The 22673-nt window shown below is 41.9% G+C and overlaps 2 protein-coding genes across 3 annotated transcripts in view; one reads left to right on the forward strand and one right to left on the reverse strand.

Annotated features, from left to right (window-relative positions):
• coro7 (coronin 7) overlaps window positions 1-22673 on the forward strand; it is a 109976-nt gene that overhangs the window by 56884 nt on the left and 30419 nt on the right. The window lies entirely within an intron of this gene.
• vasnb (vasorin b) lies at window positions 335-22444 on the reverse strand. Of its 2 annotated transcripts, XM_075453922.1 has the most exons (3): window positions 22176-22444; window positions 15607-15675; window positions 335-4221 (listed from the first exon to the last, which is right to left on the reverse strand). In XM_075453922.1, the coding sequence occupies exon 3, from the start codon at window positions 4212-4214 to the stop codon at window positions 2130-2132; it is 2085 nt and encodes a 694-aa protein (XP_075310037.1). In that variant the 5' UTR covers window positions 4215-4221; window positions 15607-15675; window positions 22176-22444; the 3' UTR covers window positions 335-2129. The 2 variants fall into 2 exon arrangements, with proteins under 2 accessions (XP_075310037.1, XP_075310038.1); XM_075453923.1 differs by lacking the exon at window positions 15607-15675.

The raw sequence follows: 22673 nt of genomic DNA on the forward strand, positions 1-22673 counted from the left end.
TGAGATTGTCACACTTAAATATCCATGTAGATTCTTGGCACTGAACCGCTTCTTGCAGGAGTTTTCAAAAACACAGACATGCTCACACAGATACACTAATGGACCTCGATTTAGATGATGGCCATATCTTCAACACTACTGTATGTCTGCTTTTGCACTTTTTTTCACCTCTTCTTCCTGAGCTCCCCCTCCTGTGATTGCTTCTCTTGCCCTGCTGAGTGATGGCTTAAAAGAGAAGTTAAACACATCCCCCACAATCCTACCTCCCCCATCTCCCAATATGATTGGTCTTCTCAAAGGTACTGGATGTGTAAAAGACAGACAACTGGTGCTATTTTACTTTTGGAAATTCATTTAATGATAATATCAGTTTTTCCATTTATACAAATAAGTTCACAGAATAAAAAATAAAAAAAAGAAACGACAAATGACAATTTCCCAAAATAAACAGGGACAAATAACAGTAACATCGAAAATACTTTTGGTAATCCTCAATGTATTTCATTTTACAAACAAATATTCCAGTTGCATCTTTTAATTTGAAGGCATTTTGTGGCATGGAACTTGTGCACTGGAAATACTGTGGGCGACTCTACAGGCACAGATGTGTCTTTGGTGTGTTTCCCCTAAGGCAGAATTGTTGGGGCTGGAAGTCCTCCTAGGCATGTGGGCATATTAAGGGAGTAACTGATAGTAACTTGATGTCTGCAGTTCTTTGCACAAGACAGGACATGTATTTGCATTATCACAGTTGAGAGATGTACACTTACACAGACACACACACACAAGTCCTTCTACGCGCCATATTCACAGATTTGGATTTCCACACTCTGTTTCTGTAATGTTCCAGTGGATTTTAGCAAATCTCATTGTTCACCACATAACAATATGTAGATGCTGTTCATTTGTGCATCTCGTTGGGTACAAGCAAGCAAAACCGGGCCAATGCACGTCATCAAGGAGTCTATTTTTACTCAAGAGAAACACAACACACATCCACTATTTGCTTTACTTGTTTTAAGCCAAGCCAAGTTAATATGCAGTGTTTGAATTGTGTTTACCGGATAACGCAGTTCCCCTTACAGGGAAGATAAACAATAAATAAAGCCACTGAAGATTTCTTCTTCTTTTGTGTAATCATTTGAGTATTTACTATAAGACTAACTTTAAAATGATAGAAACACAGTGAACTGAACTCTAAATTAGGGGGTGGCTCAGTGAGCTAATTCCCTCCGTTTCTTGTTGTAATCCTACTTCCCTTCTCTCTTTGTGATGGCAAAGCATGCTGAGGGCTTCAAACTGAAGGAGGGGGATTTAGTCTTGACTCAGTTGAGACTCGCATCTACTTAGAGTGTCTGAGATTCTGGGGGCAGATTCTGACTGACTTTAGTGGTACCAAATGAGTTTAAATCTTCAAAGATTTTAATCTGCTGTTTTGTCTGTAAGTCATAAGAGGTGGGGTGGGGGGGATGTGAGGGATTTTAACATTCACAATGTTGCACAGTTTAAAAAAAAACAACAACAGAGAAACAGATTTTAGAAACATACATATAAAACAAGGTTTTAGATCCAAAATAAAGCAATATGAGCATTAGCTATGTCCACTGCACAACTTCATTTGGAAAGCTCATTCACAGCATGCACTGATCCCTTTGGGGTGGTACTGAGGAGTTGCTCCATGCAGGAAAAGTGATTGTTGAGACTGTTCAGTTGTGCTGTTGTGTTAGGAAAAGGCAGGCAGCACAAGCCCACTTCAGTGCACATAGAGTGCACATAAAGGAGGGCAATTGCTAATTATGTCTCTTAACCCTAAATTTCAGCCGATGACAACACGTCATCTATCCCAGCATCACAGCAAGATGGATGAAAGTCAGTGAGAACGTTGCAGGATACAGCATGTAGAGTAAAGCCCTTTTGATGCAGAAATCCAAACAAATGTTTTTAACTTGTTTAACGTCTACTTGGACAGCCAAAGGGGAGTGAGTTAAAGGTATGTCTTTTCTGGCTGGTTGGTTGATATTGTGTCCTCCACTTTCAAACAGCAGTTGCTGCTTTTTGTATTTCACTTGGAGGGACACAGCAGAAGAATTAAAAGCCCTCCTTTTGATCCGAGTTGTCAAAGTCAGTTGTTAAAAGTAAGAGGGCTTGTGCAAGGACATATTGTTATTTGATGTAAAGTTATCTTGTAGTAGCAACACCTCATATTCCAGACTACCATTTTGAACAGCAGGTTCGGGGTTCATAATTTTGGGCTGTTTGTGAGGCAATGCCCCATTGTCCATGCTAGCTTTAACGCCATCCAGCTCTAGCTGAGAGGTCTCACATTCTAGGTCCAGGTGGCCCTTGGCCTTCTTCCTGCGAAGGTAGCATACCACTCCCACTGCTATTGCAATCAGTACGAGCAGTGGCAAGATAGCACTTGCAGGCACCAGAAATGTGGGAAATTTTTGGCTTTTCATTTTTTCAGGTGCGTCAGTTGTGCTTCTAGGGGCTGTTTGACCCACAGTGCAGACATTGTCTATGCCAATAGGTGCACCTAATGGACTAGCACATACAGCATAGGTAGAGTTGGGATTCAGACCTCTAAGTCTATACTCTGTGAAGGTTACTGGGAGGCTGAGATTAATTGGTCTGCGGTCTGGCCCTGACAGATTGCTGTAGGTCAGGCGGATTCCACGGATGTCAGGCCGCATTTTGATGTAGCGCTCGAGGTCCAGCAGGATTGAGGTTGCAGTTGCTTGATGGCATCTGATGTCTGGTTGGTCTGCGCTGACAGTTGCCCTGGAAGGTTCAGCTTCAGGTGATGAAGGTGGAGAATGGTTTTGCACTTCACAATACATGCCAGAGGTACCATGTGGACAGGTACACTCTACTTGGCCATGTTGGTCCAGATGACAAATACCACCATTCAGACAAGTGTTAGGGGGACAGAAATGCAGCTCCTCATCTTGGTCGATGCTGCTGCTACTGGGGGATGCAGGGACAGGGGGTTGGGGAAAGTGAACCTCTGTGTCAACTGGGTTGTCGCTGGCCTTGGGGTCTTGAATAACTGTAGTTGTAGTTGGAAAGGTGGTGACTGGAACAGAGAGGGTGGTAGTAGTAGTTTTTACAGTACTTGGGGTGACTGTAGTTGTGATTGGACAGCCAAAATCCCTATACTCCAGGCTTTGTAATACCTTTCCAGCATGAATAGGTGGGAAATGGCAGCGAGTCTCCTGTGTCCTCTCCAGCAAGATAATTTCGGTTTTGATCCATCTTGGAAACCATGCTAAGTTGCAGAGGCAATTGAATGGATTTTCGGCCACTGTGAGCTTTCTGAGTTCAGGGAAGAGTTGAGAGAACTCTTCAGGGAGGCCTTGTAGACTGATGCTGCTAATGTCCAACTCATTTAGCTCCTTAAGGTTCTGCAGGTCCTCAACCTTTAAAGAACTCAATGGGTTCCTAGCCAGGTTGAGATAAACCAAATCTGGGGTCTCCTTTAGTACTGATGGGAAAGACTTCAATTGGTTTCCTGAAATGTCCAGGTCATGAAGATTCTTCATATTACGTATGAGCTCCTTATCCAGGCTAGTGAGGTTCACATCACCCAAAATGAGCGACTCCAGGTTTGGGGTCTGGAGGTCTGAAGGACCCAAAGTGGGTAAAAAATTATATCCAAGGTCCAGCAGCAACAGCCTAGGCAATGAGAGGGTGGGCAGAGATGTCAGCATGTTACCCTGCAGTTTAAGTTCCAGCAGATTCTCCAATCCATTAAAGGCTGCAGGGTGGATGGTCTTGATGTGATTATTATACAAATAAAGGCGCTCAAGCAGTGGCATTCCATAGAAACATTCCTCTGAAATGTGGGTTATCTGGTTGGATGACAAGTCCAGGTTTTTCAAGGAAGTCAAAGGTTCAAACACCCTGTCTGGAAGTTGGGTCAGTTTGTTTTGACTAAGGTCTAGCATGTGCAAAATATCTAGACCTTCAAGGTCCTCGGCTAAAATGCCTTCAATCCCATTGGCGAACAGGTAGAGGCTTATTGTAGATGAGTCTAATCCCTTGGGAACGGTAGAGGAGCGTCTCTGGTAACACAAAATGGCTCCACCGTCGGAACAGGTGCAATCATCTGGGCACTTACTGGAGAAGATGCCATCAGGACAGATAAGGAGGAGCAACAAAGGCATCAGTGAACTGAGAAAGATCTTCATGGTGTGAAGTCTTTCACTCTCCATGCTCAGCCTAAAACAAGAGAACAAAATTGTTTAATTAAAAACAGCTCTTCACAGAAGTACACAGTGAATACTGCATATATAAACTTGATGGCCTCTGTAACTGTGAGAGGGCCAGTCAACAAAATCACCTATGAAAATGATTTTGGTACTTTACTCCTTTTTCTGAAAAGAGATGACTATCCTAGGTTTATCTATGCATAGGCAGTGATCAAAGGCAGGCTTTTGTCACAAGGTCTCCTATACAATAGGGCTTCAACCGTGACCTTAGGCTTCACAGGGAGTTTTCTTTCATACTTGAGGGGGGGAACACACTTTGCAGGTTACAATCTCTCTAGCATCTTTTAATTTCATTTTGACTGTTCACCTCAGTGCACACACTCTGATTGTAGTGGGTTCACGGGTAGCTGTCCTCCCTCCATTTATAATTCCACAGTTTATATGTTTGAGATTATGTGAAAAGTGAAATGAAAACACAGAGTGTGTTTGTAGGGTATTCTTTTTCTCAAGAGCCAGTGAAACAGCAGAACATATACCCTCTTAACAACAATTAACCCTACATTGCTCTGTCCAGTTTCATAGAATCATACAGTGTAAGCTTTGGGTGGCTGTATGTATGCTATGCTGCACTTAATAAAGCATATGTGGATGATTAATTTGTGGCATTCTAAGCCTGGAGAAAAGCGGATGGCCTAGAACTTTCTCCACAGTTGTACGATAAACAACAAACATTTTCCATGTTGTTACACAGATCAGTGGCCAGTGTCTTGTCAAACAAGAGTCTCTACTACAATAAGATGGATGAAATATACTGGTAAGAGCTGTGAATAAAAGCAAATATAAGCCTTATGAAAAACAAATGCCCTGGTGGAGTGTCAGCACAACACTTCAAAGGATGATGGAAAGGAGAGGGAGAGAGGAATGAAGGGAGATAACGAAGAAACAAGTTGCAGACAAGAGTCTGTGTAGCAGTTTATCATCTTCTACTATCAAGTGAGGCGTCCTTGGGGGAAAGAAGAAATTTGTATCTCTTGACCATTGCTTGTCTTTCTCCTGGGAGTTAGTAAAAAATACTTTTTGTCCTTATAATCATAGTCGTGGCATTGTGGCTTAATTGGCTCAAAACTAATCTAAATTTCTTTGTTTCTGTTTCTGTTTCTTTGTTTTTGTGTTGTAATGATTAGGGAGAAAAAGAGTGAGTAGTTGATGTTTCCAAACTGCTTTCTCAACATTTTGACATTCTGCGTTCAAGTACTGTATGTTGTACGACATACATACTTGAGGGAGCTTACTTGAGGGCCTTAAATGGTGCAGTTGTTTGTCTCTGTACTGCACAAAATACTTCCATAAGAAGCCAAGTGTGCACAACTTACAGTTCTACACAGATGGAGCACACACGGAACGTTCTGTTCTCGCTCTGCTCACCTGGGGTTGTGGCCCTCATCACTTCACTTCAAGCTCTCATTACCATTCCAAAAATAATTTAATGTTGATGTAGTTTGTTCCAGTGACTCATAACGCAGGTGTCAATGCCAACTCTAAATGAAGTCTGTCCCGTCAATAAAAAGTCCACGTATGTCTTCAGTAGCGTGTATTACAGTAGAATCAGAGTTGATGCGACTTTTAAAAATTAAATAACTTCTCTCTTCTTTTCACTCTGTTTAATGTAACACTTTATTTTTTTTAAAAGAAGAAGAAAACCCATCTTCTAATTTGAAGAGATTAATTGTGGATCAGACTCACAGTGGAAGATGGAGTATCACCTCATTACCCCAGCTGTGGTCTTCTTTTCTCAGATTACTCTGCTCCTTGACATTTCCTGATCTCTTATTTTTTTTTCTCTTTTCCTACTTTCCTACAGTGTATGAATTAAAGTGATAATTTGCTTTAACTTGCCAACTCTTTCGAGCAAGGAAGATATGTTGCTCAGTCCGGTTACATGTCAATGAAATTAACCCACTCAAATCTCAATGCTTGACTAAACAAAGCGCACATTTTCAGAGTCAGCAGCTGCTAACGGATTGAAAACACTCCCCCAAGAAAAATCAGACTCACTTAGAGTTGTATTTGTTTATGGGAAACCTTGCTGAAAAAGTAATGACAGCGTCTGATGGCAATGGTTCTCTGTTAGGTACAAGTGAATGAGCAGCAGCGGTTCAGAGCTGCAGTTAACCCATATTCAACACACAGGGCCTGAGGGAGTTCATGTTAACAATAACATAGAAAATTCTACAGGATTCTAGTTAGTGACTCAGTTGCTGGGGAGAAATCCAAAGTTAGTGTATTTTATTTGATCTTGTAAATAAAGATGTAATAATCGAAAAAAGACTTGAGGCACAAGCAGACCAATTTTAAAAAGTCTGATGTAAATTAAGGCCTCTGGAATTATGGAAGTGGGGGTGGGTAGGAAATAGGGAGAATCAAACAACAGCTGGAACGTATGCAGATGGTCTCAAGTTTTTGTATCACTGTGTATAGGGAGCTGAGTTTCAGTTTCAGCACCTGATACTCGAAGTAACAGCGTGCCTTTTCAGGACACTGAATAACACTGAATGAACTTTACTCTTTGTGTAAAGTAAGGATTTTATGTGAAGCTGTTCGAGATAGAGAAACTTTAGAACTTAAATGAAATGTTTCTTTGGTCCAGCATCTCAGGGTCAGAGATGGGTATAAGGGCCAGAGCCAAAAAATACAACATCAAGGCAGCTGTGAGAAGAGAGTGAGTATGCAGATAAAACAGAATATTTTTCTTCAAAACTCATTGTGGTATTTCTATCGTAGCTCCCAGGGGCAGAATGTTTATTTTAGTGTGTCTCATCCCAAACTGGGCCAGGCACATCTGATAACCCAGCAGAGGAGAAACTCTGGTGGAGGTGGATGGGCTGGGATTCAGCCAGAGAATACTGCCAGATCACAGATAAACTGGAACTTGAGAGGTTATATTCTACTGTTTTCTTTTTCTTAAGATGCAAGTGACTTGTGCGGATCAGTGGGTAAGATAAGACACAGCTGTGGGATCACTGTTGTATGAATCCAAGTTGTACCGCAGTGTTGACTGACTGCTGTGAGAGGAGGTGCAGAGCAGAGAGAGATGGTAGAAAGACAAGCCTTGAAATCCTGTACAAAGAAGAATGCCCCCTCCCGTCTTGCCCTCCTCCTCCTTACTTGAGTTGTAATTTCCTTTTCTCTCCCCTGTGCACTTGAGACATTCCTGAGACCGGCAACAGCTGAGTTTGAAAAAGTGAGCTTGGCTCCCTCATTGGCATTTCAGGAGCTTTTTTGAGGGGTAGGGGGTTAAACAGTCAAAATATAGTATGAATGGGACAAGTATTAGTGTACAGATGTGTGAGTCTTGGTTTGTTGGTTGTAATAGAATAAAATGTGTTGGTTGACGGTGTATGCAGAACAAGGACTATAAATGTGAGAAAATATTACAAAGGAGAGACCATAATGACTCTGAATCTTTGAGCAACACAAGGTTAAAACAAAAAAACACGGTCAGTGCTTTGACAAGAAAAAGAGGTAATAAGAGGAGGCATAAGGGAAAAAAAACACAAATCCCTTCGGTCCCAGCTCACTTCTTATCCCGCTTTTTTCTTTCTCCAGATGAGTACGAAAAAAACAACACAAGCTGGAGAACAGCGCAGATAAGAGCAGGTTTCTGTCAGCAGGGACGGGTTAGGGCAGGGGCAAATAAGGCCTGGCTTCGGCAGAGGGAAGTGGGCTTCAGAAATGAAATCCCAGCAGCCTGGGTGTCAGGACTTCTTGTCTTCAGAGTTGAAGTCCAACTCTGAGTGAAAATGACAGTGTGTGGACAAGTTGGCCACAAATGGAGCAGACACAAAATGGGTGCTCTATTCCAAGTGACGACAAGGGATAAAGCTGCACACTACAGAGACAATACACCCCCATTAAAGAGATCCCTTTCCTTATCTTCAAAAAGAACAATCCTTGTGATATGTATATTAGGCTATGATCTGCAGTTTGGTCTGGAGGCTCATCCCATCCCTTTCCACCATCAGCAATGTCCGTGCCACCAGTTGGACCTTGTTGTCTACAATCTAATATCGTTATTCTTTCGGATGACAAATAGGTCAAGTTACAGGAGAGACAAAATCATCCCAGGATGAAAAGATTGCATTCGAAGTAGCACAGGAGAGAACAGGAAGAGTTTGTGCAGACAGCAGACACATGTGCCACAAATATGCATATGGAAATGTTAGCTATGTTAATGTAAGACTTACTGGTATGCATGTAATGCAGTACATTTTTTACATGTTTTTTTTTTTTTTTTATGACATGAGCTAATCTGTCTCTAATGTGGTGTTTTGTTGCTGGTTGTACGAGTTCTACTATATTAGATGAGCTACCGCAACGTGATTGAAGCGTGAGAGGAATGAAACTTGAGTGTTGCCTTGTGCAAGGATGGGATATTCAGCATTAGTGGAAAACAGATTGTCCTCTTAGGGTCTAAAATGCATTCTTTCCCAAATTTAAAAGTTATATTTATTCATACTGAAATAAAATCTGATCAAACTAAATCTCTTGACTGTTTTATTTTGTAATTTTGTGCTGTCAGTGTAAATAAGGGTACAATTTCTAAGATGACAAACAATGGGTCAGTTTTCTAAAAGATAAATGCACGGCTTAAGGCAACCTTGTCATAAAAACCAAATGGAGATACTATTTCTTAATGTTTCAGTGGTGAAGTTCTAACATTAAGGTCAATGAAGCAGGCAGAAAAAAAAAAGATCGAGCTTAAAGGAGATTTGATATACAGAAATAATGATAGTTTTATTATGTCTGTCACTGACAATACTCTTATTTAAGCCAATATATCATTGCTGTGTTTTGTAGTGGTATGTAGGGGGATTCGGGGCTTTAGTAGTTCAACAATGTGCTGCACAAAAGAAGCTTCCAACTGATTTAAATGTGACCACAAGAAAGAAAACGCCTAATAGCCACATCCACTGTGCATTTTTTTCATATGACACTGCGGTTATGAAATCAGACTTATATCAGAGCAGAAAGACATTCTGGAAATGCTTTAACGAACCGTGAGTTGCCATGTTTTTCTGCACTTTTTGTTTGCTTTTTTTTAATGTGTATCGCTATTAGCTGTAAAGTGGGTTGTTATTGGTGTTAGAGGCAACCCTTTTCATTTCAGGATTTAGGGTTTGGATCTCGACTGCTTATAAGGACAGCGTGAAGCAATACCATTAGAGCCTGCAGCTGGAGGACATGAAAGAGAAAATAATATACAATCCATGGGTGAATGGGAGGGAAGGTGAACAATAAAACTTACAAAAACTGAGTATTTGCTGCCCTGTAGAAGAGCTATGGGGCAGCTCGGCTTTTGATTTTGTGATACAAGTAAGTAATTATGTTTTAATAGATTTATAGCTGCTTAAAAATGTATAGAAAAATATACACATTAGAGTCACAAAAGAGACCCTAAAGCCAAATAGTCATTCATCTGGTCAGATAGCATCAGTCCAAAGGACAACAAAGCCCATGAGCAAGCAATGCATGGAGCACCTCCTTGAAGTCAGAGGTCAGGCTCAGGTTAATGTTTCCACTTCTACTCTGTATTCTGGGTCCTCCGTTCTGTCCCAGACAGCACACAGATAAAAGGTCCTGTTTGACATGGGTACACACCCTGCTCCAGTTACATACATGTACACCTGAGTCCTCGTCTCCACAACAGGTGCCTTCTACGCTACTTTAAGACAACGTGAAACCTAAAACCTCTGGAGTGTGTCTGAGTAAATGATGCGACCTGCGCCAAATAGACAGAGAAAGTGGGAGAGGAGAGGAAACTGACAGAGGTGGGCGGCCGGGCAGCCAAACCAGACCAGAGCTGGGTCTCTGCAACAGCATGTGTGTTGTCTGTTTCTGCCTCCGCTGAGGTCTAGAGCACAGAGTTCAGGCGCTACGAGTTCCAATAAGAAATGTGGGCCATTTCCTTTTGCTTTATTACTAAAGGATATGACAGATGGTTCAGTAGATGCTAGAGCTGACTTTGTTTCTATAAAGGCACCAATTGGAGACACAGCATGCTCTGGCAGAGACTGACTCTCTTCGTCTCTCCTTTTCTTTTTGTCTAAGTTAACACAGTGTCTACTTGTTTTGTCTCTGCACTGACACAAGTCTTTCGTCAGCGCACCCTGCCCTGTGACCCTTTGGGGACAGAAACCCACAGTCACGTTTCTTTCTTGGATGCGCACATCTGCCTGGGATCTTCACCGCAGGACACTCACATTACACAGACACAAAGGATTCCAGTGCACCACTGACAACCTGGGCTTTGAACTGTTTTCTCAAAGTGGTGTTTACACCCACAGCTTTTGTCATTCTTGTGTCTCTTACTGCTCCTTTTCAGTCAGACACAACAGCAAAACCACAACATTGCAGAGGTCACAGACTGTTCAGGCCAAAGCGCTACATCACCAGGAAACGGTAAATATAACGTCCTCGAGTCAAAAATCTGGACTCTCTCCAGGTGTTGGCTTGCGCCTTCATTTCCTGTTCATGCCTCCAGCCAGAATCAAAACTTTATTGTACTTTCTGACTGCGTTTCCAAAGCTCTTTTGTACTGGTACAAACACCTAATGCAAACAGGTCTGCAGCAACACAGGGCGGTTCAAAAAGACACCTTTAACTGTCGTTAAACTTCTAAACTGGCACCGGGGCAGGATTTTGTTTGTGCTGTGTGCTTGTGCGTGTGCGTGTGTGTTTGGGGTTTAAAGTGGCTAGATAGACCAGTTTTATTAGTTAGGCGCAAGCCTACAGTAATGTGCACACGCCAACACTCTGTCTTCCTTAGTGACACTCATTCCAGCTTTGACATGATTACAATGCTGGGTTGTCTTGTGTCTTGTGGCCACCATGATCTTTTTCCCATGTGGCACAGAATGTACTTCTTTCATAATCTTTACCTTCGTATTTCCGTCTGCTCTGCAGTGGACAAATCCTCCACTGTCATGATTTCTTTGTTTTTTGACCAGCAGAACAGGAATCATCCAAAGTGTTCTTATATAATCAAAAACTACCCCAGAATATCGTAGAAAGTAAGCCATAATCGCATTAGTAATATGACTGATTTCAAATCAGATAAAACTATCGCTAGTTTTCTCATTTTTATTAAAATACTCAGACTTGTAGATCATACTCTGTGGACAGATGGGTGTTGACACTGTTTTTACGTTTGTTCTTTGAAGCTATTGTGCTGTGTAAGGGTTCAAAATTAAAAGGAGGGTGTGCGATTGAGGCGACAAGCAGGCTGAGTGCGAGTTGGACCGATTGACTATCAGGCTGACTATCCTTGTTGGACAAATAGTGTCATACTCACCGAGGAAAGCCTTATTCATCTGCCTGTTTGCTCATCCGTCTTTATGTCTGGATCATATTTACACTTGTTTTTTCAGCATGCTGTTGTTACCATATGGGACTATCTTTGGATTTCAAGAAGTTGTGGTTCTACATGAGCAAATTACACAGCTATTAGGTGGCATACAATTTTTTTCCAAGATCCTCCTCTTTGCCATTTTGTACCCTGTCCTTCCTTTGCTTCACTGCTCACCTCTCGTCTTTCACTCAGGTTTGTTCATGACAAAAGCACGACTGGAATCCAATGAAGGCATGTCTCCTTCACCTGCCAGAACAACCCTGCAAGGCCTCACTTAAAGTGTTCGTTAGGTTTAAAGGGGAACTCCGGTATTTTCAACATTAAGCCTCTTTTCTGAGTCGTCTGCAATGTTTTAGAACCCCCCTCACCGCTTTTTTGATGTTTACTGCTGTCTCCGGTATTTGCCTAATTTTGATTCATCTCAACCTGCTTCAGAATGGCAAGTCATGTGCATGTCTTAAAAGGTCCGTAAAAGCACCATAAACGTCCGTTTTCAAAATAATCAACTCACCGGAGTGGTTACTGGTGTGCACTGGTAATCCATATCAAATTTCGTGGCGAAAAGTTGCTTCTGTCGTGTTTTATTTGACATTTTGTTCTGGATGTTCGTTGATATTACTCCGCCACCGCTAAGAAAATAGTTCGAGCATGAACGAGCTGCCAAATAAAACACGACAGAAGCACCTTTTCGCAACGAAATTTGATATGGATTACCAGTGCACACCAGTAACCACTCCGGTGAGTTGATGATTTTGAAAACGGCCGTTTATGGTGCTTTTACGGACCTTTTAAGACATGCATATGACTTGCCATTCTGAAGCAGGTGGAGATGAATCAAAATTAGGCAAATACCGGAGACAGCAGTAAACATCAAAAAAGCGGTGAGGGGGGTTCTAAAACATTGCAGACAACTCAGAAAAGAGGCTTAATGTTGAAAATACCGGAGTTCTCCTTTAAGAAAGCTTAAGGCTATGACGGTGGTAATGAGGAACGTGGGGTAATTCTATTGCTGACTGGGAAAAATCTTCCTGTTAACTCTAATAAATGCAATTTGGCATTCGACACGTGTAGACTTGAAAAAGACAAATGTAGCCTCGCACTTGATTGGCACAAGTCAGTTTTTTTTTTTTTGTCCAGATATTTATGGTCAGGGCTCCCGCATCAGTGGTTTCAGTGCTACTCTTCGGCAGTCTTACACTTTTCCTATCCCTCTGAAATGTTAAAGCAAGACAAGAAATATTTGCTGTTTTCATGACTTTTTTTATTTCAGCGACATTAAGTAAATAATGTTGTGCACTTATTAAATATGGCACAAGTTGAACATTCTTCTGTTTCAGTAGCAAAACCTTTGTGTAAAGGCAGTCCTTGTACCTGTTTTTCAGGCCCTCAACCCCATACCCCCTCTTTTCTGATAAGTTACCGTTTGAGATTTTTTCTTGTCCCTCTGCCCTGCAGCCTTTTCCCTTAAAAGAAAAAAAACAACAAACTCAGACATGTGTCACACGCACAAGATAAATATGAACTGGAGATCACTAGTGGTGATTACAATGTCACAAAGGAATTTATTGTGAAACTGGCTGTGTTGGTACTTGGCCAGCACTGGGGGAGGTTGGCTGGCAAGCCAGCAGTCAGGCGGTGTAGTTTCCCCCCCCGCCCCCAATGCTGACATACCTCTCCTCCATGGCCTCAGGTACCCTGTGATCACCTTCTGAACCAAGACCGTTGTTTCGTTTACTAAAATGTCTTTGTTACGCTATTCAGATGGGCTTCTTAGATACTTCTTTTTTTATCAATTTTGTCATTCACATTTAACCTCCACATAATTTAACCAAATAATGTATGAAAAATAATATCCAATCACGTCTTACATGCAGTGGATTGCATCTAATTAATGAATTCAGAATATCCACTTTGAATTGAATCTGACAACTTCACAGATAAATGACCATGAATAACATAACCACATTCATCTGCCTTTTCTGTCTGTACCAGCCTCTGACCGAATCAGGTATCTTAGGGAGTGTAAAGACCACAGTCAGCAACAGTCTATTAAGACATCCAAATTAGACCTTTTACAGTTTGCCTGCAGCTGGTCTGCACTGCCTAAAGATTCCTCATATTTGGTCCAAACAAGAAAAGGGTAGTGATAGAAGTGGACGAATAAACATGTGAGCCTACTTCTCCCTTTAGGGTGCCAGTACAAACAATCCACGGCTTACATCTGCTGACTACAACTCCAGCTAACAGTCTATATAGAAATCATAACATTCAAATATCTAAAAGCACAACACAGAGGTTTAGCAGATGAACTAAGAGTGATGTAAAGTATACATGATTAGCGCTTTGAACATGCACAAACCCCTGCTGTGATTTAATAAAGAGAGACGGGGTCTCCTTGAATAGTTTAAGGCCCAGATCGGTTTCTGTGTACAATATGTGTGTCACACACGTTCAGGCAGAAGAAGTGAATGATGCTTTGTTTGGCGGTGAACAGTAATTTGTCTACATAAGGACCAGTTTGTTTGCTCACATCGACACATCCGTTCATATATGTCCTCAAGGTGAATGAAGCAGATTCCTGAGTTGTAACACACAAAGTGTGTACACCTGTGTGTTTGCTCAAAAATGTGTGCTCTGGCTTAATATTCAAACGTCAGTGAGTTTGTGTAAGCGTGTGGTAGAGTCGCAGTATAGAAATGTCTTGGAACACCCTTGTTTGCTCTAACATGTTTGTTTTAGTCAGAAATATCAACATTATTAACTAACACCAACACTGTGGTTTTGGGGATGTTAATAAGAAATCCACTCAGTGGTTGAGGTCATATCGATATTGTTTTTCACTACTGAGCTGCGGGTTGCATTAATGGTAAACGCATACAGCTCACAGCAAGACTTTCTAAATGGAATCAGAGCCTCGTCATATTTTAACTTGAAATTCAGATGCATACATGGCAGCGTAGACATGTGTAAAGCTGTGCAGTCAGTCGTCTGGAAGAAGGTGCACAGGGTTTCGAACAGTGCTGCAATTCAAGCTTTGATGTTAAACACTTAAAGGCCAAAACTGAGCCAGTGCTGACGTTGAAGCATTGGCTGCATGGCAAATAATTTACAACGAGCAGATACACCATGCACAAAAGCGGAGGAATGTGGGCACGAATTATGGCCAAAATCAATAGCAGGATAACTTCACCACTCTTGTCTTCTTTTGTGTTTTCCCTGTGGAGGATAGGATTGGGACACATGGAGAGGTGGTGGAGGACTGGGGCAATTAGCAAGACTAGTGACTGTGTCTTTACAAGTCCGCACAGTCCCAGTCACAGTTCACTGACAACTTGCATAGCACAGAGGCAGGTTGGAGGCCGAGAGGTCAGGAGAGGTGTGTTGAACAGAGGATCAGTCAAGCAGTGACAGCCAAAAAACCACCAAACATGGACTGCCGCATATCTTTTCCTCTTCAAACAACACGTCTAAGGATATGCTCAGTCTCCTAAAAACTAAACAAACAATTGAACTATAGAAGTAACTTTTGATATTCTTAAAGGGACTCCATATTGTGTGGATTATTTTCTGTCCTTTTGATCATGATTGGTCAAAAAGTCATTCTGCCATCCGTGTGTGTGTGTGTGTGTGTGTGTGTGTGTGTGTGTGTGTGTGTGTTAAGAGAACCATTCTTGTTTTCCTGCCAGTATTTTTTAACAAACCCAGTGTTGTTTGAGAGGACTATATTGACAAAGTTACAGTTAACATAGTTAAGACTGCCAGACATGGCTGGTTTAGGATTCTGGATGCAACTCTTCAGTGAATTATATTGCCACAACAGAAATGTGATATTTCTAATGCAGGCTGTCATACCCAAAAGACTAAGATTAAAGATTAAAATACAGCTTTCCTGATGTCAACCATATGTTTTATTGTGGTAACTGGCCACATCTTACTCATATTAACAGATTAGTAGTAAACTTGCAAAATTCAGTTTGTTCCACTCACCCAACGGAGGTGCGTCCTGCTCTACCACCGCTCTACTCTTCTGACCCCTCTTCAGGTGTTCAGGTTTGCCTAGAGGAAGCACAGCAGTTGCACCTATTACTAAAATATGTTGCAACATGTGTTTAATTTGCCCTTCTCCTTACTTAGTTGGAATCCAGCCACACCGTCACGCACTGTTAATGGCACACAAGCAAAACAGGAAGGTTTTTGTTTTTTTTTCTTTCCTGTTAATTGGTTAGATTCCAGCTGAGTACAGGAGCATGCTGAGCACCGGCGGGCTGTTTGGCAACACAAGAGAATGACAGAGCACAAGAGAAAGAATGCAGGCCAACAGCTCTCCACTCTGTCAGCTCCTTGTCTTGTGCTATCAGCACATCAGTCATGGCCTGAATGTGTGTACGTCTAGAGCGTTGACTCAAACAATGTGCCCACATACAGTATGTTGTATTGTTTTTATAGCACAGTTTCTGCCGTGACGTGAAATATTAATTTAGTTTTACCCCTCTGAGTGTGAATAATCTGTCAAAATGAACCACATGAGATGGTTTTATTGATATTTCTGCACAGATTAAAAGTATTGAGGCGTATAATAGAGTTCTTTCTCTGAAAAGAGAACATTCATGTCTGTGTTTTTCCTCATTTAGTGTTTCAATCCTGTTTGTTCTACTATACCACATGAACTCACTTTCCTTCAGCCAATACCATTATTTCAATTTATATGATATTGGCCTGGCAGCCTGGCACAAACTGGTCATCATTTTTTTTTTGTTTTTAATGAGTAGCGTGTCAATATCCACAACCACACAACCTTCTGTAAGCGCATTCATGATCTTGCTGCTTTCTATAAATGCAGCATTGACTAATGTAAAATGTTGTTTTTAAGCGTGGTTATGGCATCATAAACAGGAGTTGGTTTTGGGAAAAACCAAACACAAAGTGGCCACTTGATGGATGTTTTATTAGCGGGAGAAGTTTGGCCAAGACCAGCTCTGCATTTCTTTCTAGTAGCAGATTTTTCTAATTTTTATTTCATTGATTTAATGTGTGATCGTAGAACTTCTTCAGAGATAATGAGCTTTTTTTCTTGTTTTTTCTCTCTTCTGTTTGTACCGTACAAACATAGAGAACATAGACTTTTCATGAGTCTTCATGCTGAATTCACTGGACTCGCTCTTCCTCTCTGTCTATAATAAGCAGATTTAAGCCATATATCATATACCTGAGCTCTGAGTCATGCACTTTGTAGGCGTGAAAAACAAATTGACTTTCAAACCGCATGCTATGCTGTTACACCTGAAGCCTCTCCTCACTTTGCATTTAAATTGCTTTCATCCGGAGTGTTTACATCTGAAAATAACATGTCGGAGCACCAAACTCCTTTTAGCTCGCCAACCTGAGTTCAACCCTTTGCTCCTTTATTTGTCTGTTGCCATGGTTATACAACTGCACAAAAGCTTTAGTCTTTTGGATGTGCTTATTTGCATACAATTCACGATCTGCACAGGTAAATGCAACGATGCATGCTTGCCAGTGGGTGAGTGGCCCTCTTGTGTAGTAGCTGCTAAATTTGAGGACTCGTATGCTGACCCTGCTGTGGTCAGTTTCTCGAGGTCACTGCCTCACAGACAATCCCTTGACTGAAGTGTAAATATTTAGCTTTCAAAGTGGAGCTCAACACTCAAAATAGATGCACATCATCTTTACCACAAAGCTTCTTGAACGACTTTAGCACAAAACTGTTGACAACACTGTACTGGTCTTGGTTTGTTGCCACCTTCACATTGTCTGTGAGACATTTGGTCTTTAATTCAAGCATAATCGGCACTATAAAAACAAAGGTAGTTTCTTTTAACCTGCTGCTACGTCTTACTTTCCTCTTTCCAGAATTATTGGCTTTCTTTTGTATCCTCGAATATCTCGGAAGGAGGTTTTTTTTTTTTATCAGTCAGTTGCTTTTTTTCCCCTTTTCTCAATCACTCATATATTCCATCCTTTTTGTCCAATCTCATTTTTATTCTTTCTCCATTTGTTCCATCGTCTCTCTCTCCCTCTCTCTGTGTCACTCCCTTTCTCCTTCCCCATGCGGCTCGGTCTCTCTGTAAGCAGGGGACATCTGAGCAGTCTGACATAAATGCTCCAGCGATTTGTTATGGCAACCCCCTAAAACTAACAGTTTATAGTCCAATGTATTTTGCCAAAATACAAGCTCAAAGCATCAATCCAAGCTAAACTTGATAAAGAAATTTGTGATCGCTTTTTGTTTTGCTTTAGATGTCTGATGTTGTTAGGTTTCTTGTTGCTTGAATTCTAGTGACAAGCCATGACTTGTGGCACTGTCACATCTGCTTGCCTGATGATTGCAGTGTTGAGTGATTAAGATTCGGGCTGATGTGTGGTGGCATTCAGATATGCGCGCACAGATTTGTGCTCTCAGGCTGCCTCTGGCTCTCTAACTCGAAGGGCAGAACCAGATAACAGCATTATCTGTGTCACCCCAGCTGTGACTGAAATAGACCTTAGAAAAAGTGAGTACAAAAAGGCTGACCAATGCAATGAAAGAGAGCCGCCCTGTGCGTACGTGTTGGCTTGTATGTACGACGTGCCCACATGAAAGTGTGTGAGAATGACATTGAAGGTCTGGGACACGTGGCGTCCTGATTGTGAAGACACGCACCAACTCTTAGATATACACACACGCTTGGACAATGTGCCGTCTTACACATCATATCATGAACAATAAAATCCCCATCAATGTTATTTCCAATGGTTATTAATGGCTGACTCAGAGGGAAAGTTGTCTTTTCCACTTTTGGTTTTGGTCAAATGATATAGGCATGTGTGTGCGCACCCTTGGTTTTGCTCATGCCCAGTAAGATCTGATTCCAGGCTCATCTCCTAATTACAGTGCTGGCCAGAAGTAATTACAACCTTAGATTAAGAGTCGTTTCTCTTTTTTTTACTGGCCCACTGAAATGCAGCAATTTGTGGTGGCTTTCTGGGATGAGCATCCTTCTTATCCTTCCTCTGTCCCTCACTACTTCACTGGAATTTTGGGGGATTTTTTTTGGCTCCTTGCAGATTTTCCATCTAGACTTAGAGGGTAAATAAATACATAATGGTTTGAATAAAATGTAAAGCTTGACAGTGAAGTGATAGGCAGTTAAAATCTGAATACAGCGTGTATGTCTCTATAAGGATGTGGACATGGAGAACGGCAGTTATTTGGGGTTTGGGCTCAAGCTGGGCCACTCCAAAGCCCTCACATCCCTTCGCATGTGTGTGTATATATATGCAAGTTTTGAAGTGGTTTTTCTGAACGCATCATTTGGCTGCATCGGCAAGCTCTTCTTCAATTTAGCTTGGCAGGCGTACGGGCTAGGGTTTGCCTTCACATACCGCTGGTTCAGCATTGATGTTTGAGGCTGAGGCCTTTGAAGCTGGGGGTTTTATTCAACAAGCCTCTTATAAGGAGCAGCTCGGGCTTTTGGTTGTCAACCATAGACAACAACGTCCCCCGCTATGCAGCAGTTTCGGGGTGTGGGGGGGTCGAATGAGGCAAACTGAAGCTTTAAATTATGACATAAGATAGATTTTTACTTCTTGAATGTGGTCTTTTCTAACTGTATTGAGACCTCACTTTCACGTGGCCTCGAGAAAAAACAATCACATGCACACATGACACACTTATTCCAACTTTCTGCCCTATCAACTTCCTTCTCCTGCCTGCTGTGAAAGTGCCCCCCTCTTGTTGTCCTCTCCTGCCTCCACCTTCCCATATCGCTCCTCTCCTCATTCCCCAGGCCTCTTTGCCTTAGCACCTGACTTTTAACCCTCTAATCCCTCTGATGTAGAGGGTAGGACGCTTCAGGGACTCCCCCTAATTGGCGTAAAACTGAGCTCTCTGACAGGTTTGAGAGGGAGGAGGAAGCGTTTCATAGACCTGTGTTGTTGTAAAAAATAAGAAATTTACAATTGCCACAAAGCTGTGGTAAGATGTCCAACGATTCTTTCAGTCATGTTTAAAAGCAACAAATGAAATACCACATCTGTCAATCGTGGACTGCAACAGATTTAGACATCAGTGCTCTTTTCCTCCCAAGCTCTTTGGCACAGATATCGAAATGCCAGCCTTGATTTTGTAAAAAGAATAATAGATAAAAGTGCATGTTGACACAATGTTGCTAACATGTCCTGGATGCGTGGTGCGGTTTCAACATCGTTTCAGTTGTGTGACAGCAAGCCTGAGCTTCGTTATTTAAATCAGGTTCTATGGCAGAGAGCTTCTTCTCCTTGGTGTTGCTTCTAGGCCACACACAGACAATTAAAGGCAAAAAAGAAAAAAAAATCCATTCATTGTTCATTGTGTGTCTCTCTTGATGTTCACTCCAGCACGCACAACCTCACATTTCTTTACTTTAGTCCCACCATGTGTTATGCAGCAAATATTTTGACAAGCTGAGATTATAACTGTACATCAGAGGTGAGGAGATGCAGATGGAACTTTACTTCCCCCCATTTTTTTGTCCCCTCATTTTTCATTTAGTCTCCGCTGTGAGACGTGAGTGTCAGCAAGTGCCTTTAGTAGCATAACTGTCCGCCATATAGAGTGAAACTCCGAAGACGAAAGTCTCTACATCTTAACAGATTCTTAATAGCATCTTTACAACATCAAGCTGTGCGCACCAGCACTCCTGTGCTGCTGTGCTACCATCTGTAGCTTAAAGTTCTCCACATTAGTGAGGAATTGGCCTCCTGTGGCTACTCCGCTGTGTCTGGTAGCCTAATGTAAACAGATTGCAACGATTACATACTGTCAACGACAGCTTCTTATATAGCATAATGACAGTTTGTGAGGAAGCACAAGGCGGTGAAACAAGCATTGCACTGGTGATGGGTTAATAGGGGGGCTATTGGAGTAGTTTAGTCTGCTTGTTTGCCCCCAGGAAAGCGTAGGCGGTTTGCTGTGTCTGTGGGGGCCGTGGAAAAAAAGGGGAAAAAGATGCTAATGTGGCTACTGATTGCTTTCAGAAGACTGTTCTTACATGAATGAAGCATCTCATTTGACATCGCTATAAGAAAAAGAAAATCATTCTATCTCACATTTGATTAATTTGGCTTTAACACTGAAGCAATTTTTCCACAAAGAACCGGTGTGTTCGGTTTGGGATTTTTTACTGGCAAATTATTTGGAAACGTAACAGGAATAAGGAAATACTATGACACTTTACTTGTACCTTTACTTTTTGGAAGAGAGATTGCACTAAACATGTTGAATCACGTCACTTTATTGGACGTTAGTTTAGAGCTGGAGTAGGTCACTCAGAGATTTAATCTTTAAGGAATTTGACCTTATGGCTCACTGCTCTGCTGAACACTTGCTGCAAGAAACTGACGTTTGTCTAATTTCTCTGTTTATCTTTCCTCACATCCAAGAGCCTCTTCCATTCATCTGCATCTGAATCGCCTTCAGCTGAAAGTCAAATGACTAAGATGTTTGTGTTTACCAGCTATGGGACCTGTATATGTTTCCAGTTATAAAATACAGCCATCCTTTATTTCCCATAATAGTAGCCGTGCTTGATGGATGTCTTTAAAATTGCAGTGTGGCACAGATCATGCTTTAGCCTGAAACTTGTCTGGAAGAATTTCATTTCCTTGTAAGTCATGCATGAATTTGGGCTGTGTACTATTCGGTAGTTTTTAAATCGGGCTTCACTGATCATCCTGTTTGGTCTTGGAACTTTTTTAAACATTTCTTAGTTAATTTTTGCTTTCCTGGACCATAACAGTCCTTAAATGGTCAACTAAAACTTCATTTCACCTTTGTTGACTATCCTGCTCCTTGAGGTCATTTCGTGTTCTGTTGAACTTTGTGTAGTTCCAAAAACAGCTGTCCGCTGCGGTGAGCACGGCTCGGTGCGGTCTAGACACTCGGCTCGGTCCCTGCATGCTGCACGGCGTCCTGCGGTCCAACACCAGCCCACCTCATTACCGCCTCGGCGGGTCCATTTGCACTGCGCGCACGCTTGCGTTTTTTTTTACGCATTTCCCGAATAGAGAGGAACACGGTTTTACTGTCAGTATTTGTGGACCTGAAACATTGTGGTACCCACATCCCCAATTAACTCGTTGCATCTAACAACACAGCGGCAGGGCATCCATGCAACTTTACGCGTCACAGGGCATTTCAAGAAAAAACAGGAATAAATAAACAAGTTGCACACTATGCAAAAGAACGATCTTCTAGGCAAAATAGATGGGGAGTGTCTCTTTTAGATTCTGTTGATGTGTTTTAATTAGGAGGTATTCCTAAGGGGCACAAAAACATTAAAGACTGGCGGTGACCGACGTCTCAAACGGAAAACTGAACTGACAAACCTGATTTCCGATCAGATCATTTACTTAATCGATGAAGATGTTCGTCAAATTATACCTAATCCCAATCCCGTCAGCACCCCCTTGTTCATGTGTTCAGTGTTTTTCGCTCCCCAGTCTAAATCTTTAAAGATCGGGAAGTATCCAGTTGTGTCTTTTCTTATGTTATGACCCTAAAAGAAGGAAACTCTTACCCGTAACTTCAGATAAATTGGGAGCGCAGTAGCGCTTGTGTCGTTTATCCAGCAGATCACCTCACCGATGTTAACTCCAATCCGCGTAGTTTTCCGTGTGCGCTCTTTCTTCAAAAAATGTTTTCAGTGGACGTATTATTAAACTCATACGAACGATCTTCATCAAATCCTTGGAGAGGTACACCAGCCTCCACGTCAAGGAATGCGCTCAAGTGCCGACTCCCTGGACAAAAAGCGCTTTATTGGTGAGCACAGAGGAGAGTTGAAGCCGAGGGATGGGAGGGGCGAGCCGAGGCGCACGCAGTTGGGCGCACTCCTGCGCTGACTCAAGAGCAACAAACAACTCACCTTGCAGCTTGGCTGAGAGCTCAGGAGAGAAATTCCAGCCTCTTTTCAGTTCGCGATATCTTAATTCCTATCTGCACGATCCGTTTAGAACAAAATCAATTACAGGCTTAACTTCTAACTGCACCGATAAGTTGGTTGCACTTAATTTGA

The sequence above is a fragment of the Odontesthes bonariensis genome, chromosome 21, assembly GCF_027942865.1.
Source record: "Odontesthes bonariensis isolate fOdoBon6 chromosome 21, fOdoBon6.hap1, whole genome shotgun sequence".
Classification (NCBI taxonomy): Eukaryota; Metazoa; Chordata; class Actinopteri; order Atheriniformes; family Atherinopsidae; genus Odontesthes; species Odontesthes bonariensis.

Excerpts from the sequence above, each read along its gene's own strand:
- vasnb (XM_075453923.1), bottom strand. The coding sequence starts at position 4,214 with ATGGAGAGTGAAAGACTTCACACCATGAAGATCTTTCTCAGTTCACTG.